The sequence below is a fragment of the Coptis chinensis genome, chromosome 9 (genome assembly GCF_015680905.1).
Source record: "Coptis chinensis isolate HL-2020 chromosome 9, ASM1568090v1, whole genome shotgun sequence".
NCBI lineage: Eukaryota > Viridiplantae > Streptophyta > Magnoliopsida > Ranunculales > Ranunculaceae > Coptis > Coptis chinensis.
In genome coordinates, this window is record NC_141464.1 from 66,909,659 (window position 1) to 66,915,663 (window position 6,005).

General features: G+C 34.2%; 1 protein-coding gene across 31 annotated transcripts; it reads left to right on the forward strand.

Moving 5' to 3' along the window:
• The first annotated feature begins 351 nt into the window (after positions 1-351).
• On the forward strand, positions 352-4,751 carry LOC147477497 (putative tRNA N6-adenosine threonylcarbamoyltransferase, mitochondrial). 31 transcript variants are annotated; one of them, XM_086583472.1, is made up of 12 exons: positions 352-408; positions 1,199-1,271; positions 2,013-2,088; positions 2,305-2,401; positions 2,495-2,579; positions 2,676-2,762; positions 2,845-2,979; positions 3,212-3,256; positions 3,332-3,406; positions 3,476-3,572; positions 3,901-3,991; positions 4,471-4,751. In XM_086583472.1, exons 9-12 carry the CDS (start codon positions 3,371-3,373, stop codon positions 4,535-4,537), a joined length of 291 nt encoding a protein of 96 aa, XP_086439598.1. In that variant the 5' UTR covers positions 352-408; positions 1,199-1,271; positions 2,013-2,088; positions 2,305-2,401; positions 2,495-2,579; positions 2,676-2,762; positions 2,845-2,979; positions 3,212-3,256; positions 3,332-3,370; the 3' UTR covers positions 4,538-4,751. The 31 variants fall into 31 exon arrangements, 19 of the variants coding, with proteins under 19 accessions (XP_086439598.1, XP_086439590.1, XP_086439591.1 ...); XR_015208328.1 differs by having other exon boundaries at positions 354-1,271; positions 2,065-2,088; positions 2,357-2,401; ... (1 more) ...; positions 3,480-3,572; positions 4,466-4,751; XR_015208332.1 differs by having other exon boundaries at positions 354-1,271; positions 2,065-2,088; positions 2,357-2,401; ... (2 more) ...; positions 3,480-3,572; positions 4,466-4,751.
• The last annotated feature ends 1,254 nt before the right edge of the window (positions 4,752-6,005 follow it).

Sequence of the window (6,005 nt, forward strand, 5' to 3'; positions counted from 1 at the left end):
ATTGTGAACCGTAGGAAAAAGGTCCACTTAAGTTAAAAAGCCGTGGCTGGTGTTCGACGAAACATCAAGCTTTGGATACTTGTGTGAAAATGTCTTTTCCACGGGCTTTAGATCCTGTGAACCGTAGAAAAAAAAGGTCCCTTAAAGCTAACCCTTAAAAAGTGGAAAGGAAAGGAAAAAAATAGATAAATAGGAGGCTTAACTTGAGTAGCAATACAATTATTCCTTTCCTTCTTCAAACGATTATTCCTTTCCCCAAGTTTTTACTTTTTTTTCGTACCAACACATACCATTTTAAATTATTTTTTTCCATTCAATTCCAATACCCTCAAAAATTTGTCTCTAGATTTGTCTCGAGAAGACTCCAAGGACTGCCCGATTCAAAGTAAAAAATCCTTGCGATTTGAGGTTAGATGTACAGATTCGTTTTGGGGTTTCACTTTTCTTGTTTGGTTCAACTTCTTATGAAGCTAGGTTTTCCCCGAACCCCAATTCATCAAAAGTGTAGTTTTTTCTTAAAAAAGCATAATTTCTTGAGTATCTAGGGTTTGGAAATTGGAAATACGACTTTCAAAACCTTCACACCTGAATTTCTTCCATATTTTCAAAATACCTACTTACTTTTAATTAGATAGAAAATTAATAATAGAAAAGTTGAGCTCATAAATTATGAGATATATAGCTTTTGAACAATTGTTATCATTAGAAAAAAAAATGTAGTGCGGTGATTAACAACCGGATTTCGTTCACCACTTTTATACTGATTCTAGTATTATGCTTCGTATTGATGGTAACTCTATCGAATCCTCTAACTCAATGCTGGAAAAGTTTTAATTTTTATTATTTTTGTTTATAATAAACATTGTTTAATGGATGCTTTGTATAATAAACACTGTTTGATTGTTAATTTTAATTTGTCTACATTGATTGAATTTCGTATTTGTATTTTACTTGGGAGTTGATGTTTGCATGAATATTAAAATGGATAATCAAATTGCTCGTCAAAAGTTAATTTTTTCAAGTTTTTAGTAGCTTTGATAGTTCATAAAGCAACTTGTATTTTGGTGAATTATTTGTTAGCTTGAAGTTTGCTATCTTACCCATAATTATTTATTGAGCTTTCTCATGGTTTTTTCCTGCCCTTGCCTGTATTCCACTTGGCTTTCGTCATAACAGTAATGGTGGTTTCCTTGTATAGACATCCTTATGAGCACTCATGTATAAGAAACTGGACGTTGCAAAAGAAGCCTGAATGGCCGCTTCACTTTCAGGTTCCATTTTGTGGTTTCACTGGTTTGACTAAGCCATGTTCAATATGCTACAGAATGCAAAATAATTCTGATTGTGTGGTGTTGTAGATGAAAAATGCTTCCAAAGATTACCTCTCTAGGATGCAATAATTTGTGTCAAACTATTGTGGAAGGGTCTTGACTTTATACAAGAAAGAAAAAGTAGTGTGTAGGAAGTTTGGTTTTGACTACAGAACATTGTAAAAATATCTGGTTGATACTAGTTTGGTAAGTCATTCAAGTAAAATTAAGCAAAGAAGAAGGAACTAAGAGCTGAAAAGATACACGTATGAAAATGTAAGTGAATAATTGTAACGGTCTCTTATACCATTATCCCCATTGATTTAACAACACCTAGTAAAATGACAGGACTGATAGCGTGAGCCACATTAGGTCCACTTTCAGGCTTGGACTAGAAAATTGTTAAATTTAAATTAGGTTCGGCAATCATTGGTTCGGAGAGCCGTAGAAGAAGAACCACCCGAGCCTATCTCAATTTTTTTCAAATTAATAATCTAAATTGAAACTATTAATTGGGATTGTCTTGATTGGTGGGCAGTAAACTACTTGAATTGGTGGGAACTGAGATATCAAAACTTAGAACTAATGTTCTCAAATTTCAGCAACAGAATCAGCTACTTGCTCAAACAAATGCACAGATAACAATAGTCAGTATGCTTTACTCGTTCTTTTTACTATATGTGCTGGATTACTACGTTTTAGGTGTGGCGTAGTTGACGATGGATGTAACTCTACTTTTTATTTGATTTTGCAGGAACACACTCGTGATAAAGACAGGGTAAGCATTTAATTGCCCGAGTCCTAGTGTTAATGTTCTAATTTCTCTTTCTTTGGATTACATGCTTTTAAGAGATGGCTTTATTAATTTTGTATTTTTCATTTACAAATAAAAATTCTCCAATCTCCAGCATGAGCTTGGCTGTAAAGGAGCTTTGCTTATAATAAAGGATGTGGAACTCTTGCTTATTATACCCCTCCGTTTTATGCTTTTCAGGATCACTGCAAATATTGTGTAGTCCCATTAACATAGAACTCTTGTTTCACAGGAGAAAGTAAAGAAAGAGCCATGTCAAATGCCTCAAACAGCTAAGGTATTTGTGATTTTAATAGAAAATAAAAGTTGCAATGTCAAATGTGTTGGTTCATGTGTTGCATTGTCACTTACCCTTGTTTCGTTGTCTTAGACGACAAAGTGGAAGTGTGAGGAGATAAAAGGGGAGGTTGGTGGTGATAAAAAACCTTGTGCGAGGCACCAATCAAGGAGTCAATGTAATTAATTGTTGTAAAATCTAGAGCTTGGTTTTATATGAAGGCAACTATAGACTTTCAAGTGTTAACTAAGAATTGTGATGACTGACTTTGCAGCACTGGAAAAAAAAAAGACTTTGCAGCACTGGCGGCTTCTGCTGTTGGAGAACAAGTTGATGCTAAGGAAGAGGCGGGCAACAAATGGTTAGTTATGTGCTGTACTTCTGCTTAAAAATCAATGACACAAGGAATGTTGTACTTACATTGTTGTTGTTATTGTTTTCAGTGAGGAGCTAAAGGGGGGAGCTGTACAAGCTGATGCTAGTGATAAAAAGGCATGTAATGCCATCTGAAAGCGCCAATCAAGAACTCAATGTATTGCAGGACAAGCTGTAGCTAGGGAAGAGGCTGTCCAGAATAGGTATGTGCTATTCTGTTCAATAATTAGTAAGACAGGGCATCTTGTGTAGTTACACCATTCTTGACTCTTCCAAACCCCCACATGGAAATACAAATATCAGAGACAATATTATTGTACTTGGCATCGAGGCTAGTTGTGGTGACACGGCTGCCGCTGTTGTAAGTTCGTAATAAATGTTCGCTAATAAATTACATACTTTTTTTTTTACTGGATTTAATGTTTTTTAGTTTAGGTTCGAAGCAATGGGGAAATTCTTAGCCAAGTTGTGTCTTCTCAGGTATGGTAGCTTCTTGTTGTGTATTCTTTATTTGTTGGTCTGTAGCTAATTATTTTACGTCTTAACTTTGTCAAGGCAGATTTGCTTGAAAAATATGGTGGTGTTGCTCCTAAAATGGCCGAAGAAGCACATTCACAAGTAATCGATAAGGTAAATAATATTTAGTATGTTATATGTTATAATGTTATATGGTTTCACAATTTCGTTTCTTCTTTGCAGGTAGTTCAACAGGCACTTGACAAAGCGGATTTGACTGTGAAAGACCTTACTGCAGTTGTTGTTACTATTGGTCCTGGTTTAAGTCTTTGCTTACGTGGTAATGTATATGATAAATCCGCTCTAGACTCACATTCTGCATTTCTCATCAGACATGTTATTCTTAATAGTTTATTTAGTTCAACTGATTTTTAATCAGATATTCAGCTGTACTCTACGCCTCATACCATATTCAACTATCCTGTGTTTGACTCAGCTCTAATATCTGTTAGCGTATGGCACAATCTGGGATATAGAATGTTATTTCCGCTGTAGACTTGAACTTAACTTGATTGGTTTTTCTACCATATAATCTATTCTTTACTGTTACAAAAGGATATACTCTGAAATTCTGCTATGTGATTGAGTATCTTTGTTATATTTTCCAGTTGGTGTCCGGAAAGCTCGAAAACTTGCTGGGAGCTTCAGTCTACCTATTGTAGGAATTCATCACATGGAAGCACATGCTCTTGCTGCCAGGTATTTAATTTTGATCTCCACATAAGATCATCATTTTACATTAATTTAACATGGAAAAGACGTCAGAACTATATTGGACTATAACGTAGATCACATGAAAGGTCTTGCTGGTAGATATGTCCAAGTTGAATTGCAATTACTTCAAGTAAATAGTTATCCAAGGCTGGAAACTTCTTATGAAGGATTATTTGCAAAATTGTAGTTTTCTAATTCGTGTTTCTCTCCCTAGTTTGTCACTACTCATATGTGGGATTTTTCGTTTATTGTTTATTAATTGAGAGCAAAGCATGGTAAATCAATTTTGAAATTTCTATCTGCCATTGTCATAAAAAGCTAAAATTTGTATCAGGTTAGTTGAGAGGAAGTGGCAATTTCCGTTCTTGACCCTTTTTCTTTTTCCTGATCAATCTTTGCGACAACTTTTTTGGAATTTATTTAATTAAATATGATTTTTTTTGTATGTTTGTTTTGAAGGTTAGTTTCACAATTGCCGATGATGGGAAGCATGAAGTGTGTGAAATGTATAAAGGGTTAGACTTGCATTAATGGTGTCGTGAAGACCGGATGATGAAGATGGGCGTGTTTAAAATATGTTCTTTTTTTAGAGTCCTTGTTACAATTGAATGACTTAGTTTTTCCCCTTAAATAAGTTTTTTTTTTTTTTTTTTTTTTTTTTTGTTGTGTTTACTTTGTATTTGTACTTGGAATTATATCTTTTGATAATTGTGTAATGAAGAATTTGTTGAAAGTTTTATGGATTGGTGGTTGTGCAATTGGAAAGAATGTGTAGATTTATGTTGATTGCAGGTGAAGTGATCGAAGAATTAAAATATAATTAATTTTTTTAAAAAAAGTAAAACTCTGCCACGGTCTATAACTGTAGCAAAAACAGCTTCTCTCACGGTCCCCAAACTGTAGAAAAAGCACATTTTCCCACGGAAAGCTAGCCTTTTGCCACGGATTATCCAACGGTTTATGCCGTGGCAATACCGACGGTAATAATTGATGCAAAGACCGTTGCTATTGGTAGGCTTTACCGATGGTCATAACTGTGAGCAGCCCATTGCCAACGTAAAAAGCCCACGGTCCTGCGACGGTTTTGGACTGTGGCATAAAACCCATTTTCTTGTAGTTAACCAATTACCAAATACGATATAAAAAAAGGTATCAAATTAAAATCAAGAAGGAACAATCTTTCAATCACGAATTCAAGAATTACTAACTAATTCTATTACATTTGTCTCAAAACAAAATTGTCCACTCTAGAAAACTTAAACAAAAAAAACTCCAAGAGCAAATCCAAATAAAGTGGCGTCATCCACTCCACTCTATCATCTATGTTTCCAAGAATATACTCACGTTGCAAAATAAAACAAACATGGGTTAGCAAATGGAATAAGACTAAAATAAAATATACAGTACTATATTCAATATTTCAAATAAATAAATATAATGTCACCAACCATTTCAACTTGGAAGACAATTTAGTTCCATTTTTCTCAAAACGATATGTAGTTTTTTCCCAAGTAAGATTTCAATCCCAATATACATTTCCAAAAATCTCATATAACAGTACTCATTATTTTCACTTTCCAAAATAACTCACAACATAAATACCACTTACATTCCCACAACATTCAAGGAATACCCATCATAACACTAACAGGTCATTCATGGCATATTCAATGAATATCTTGGGTCATTCCGCCACATTCAAGGAATACCCATAATAACACTAACATGTCATTCATGACATATTCAATGAATATACATTGGGTCATTACCCATCATAACACTAACAAGTCATTCATAACACATTCAATAAATACCTTGGATAATTCTTGCCACATTCCAGGAATACCCAAGAACCAAACTCTACCTAATACTTCTCAAAATTCCATATCATAAATTTATATATCAATGAACTCGAAAGTCAAATAATCTAAAAGATAATTGGAATTACAAGAATCCTCTCTTCACTCTTTCTCACTTTCTCACTTTCTCTCACATATCC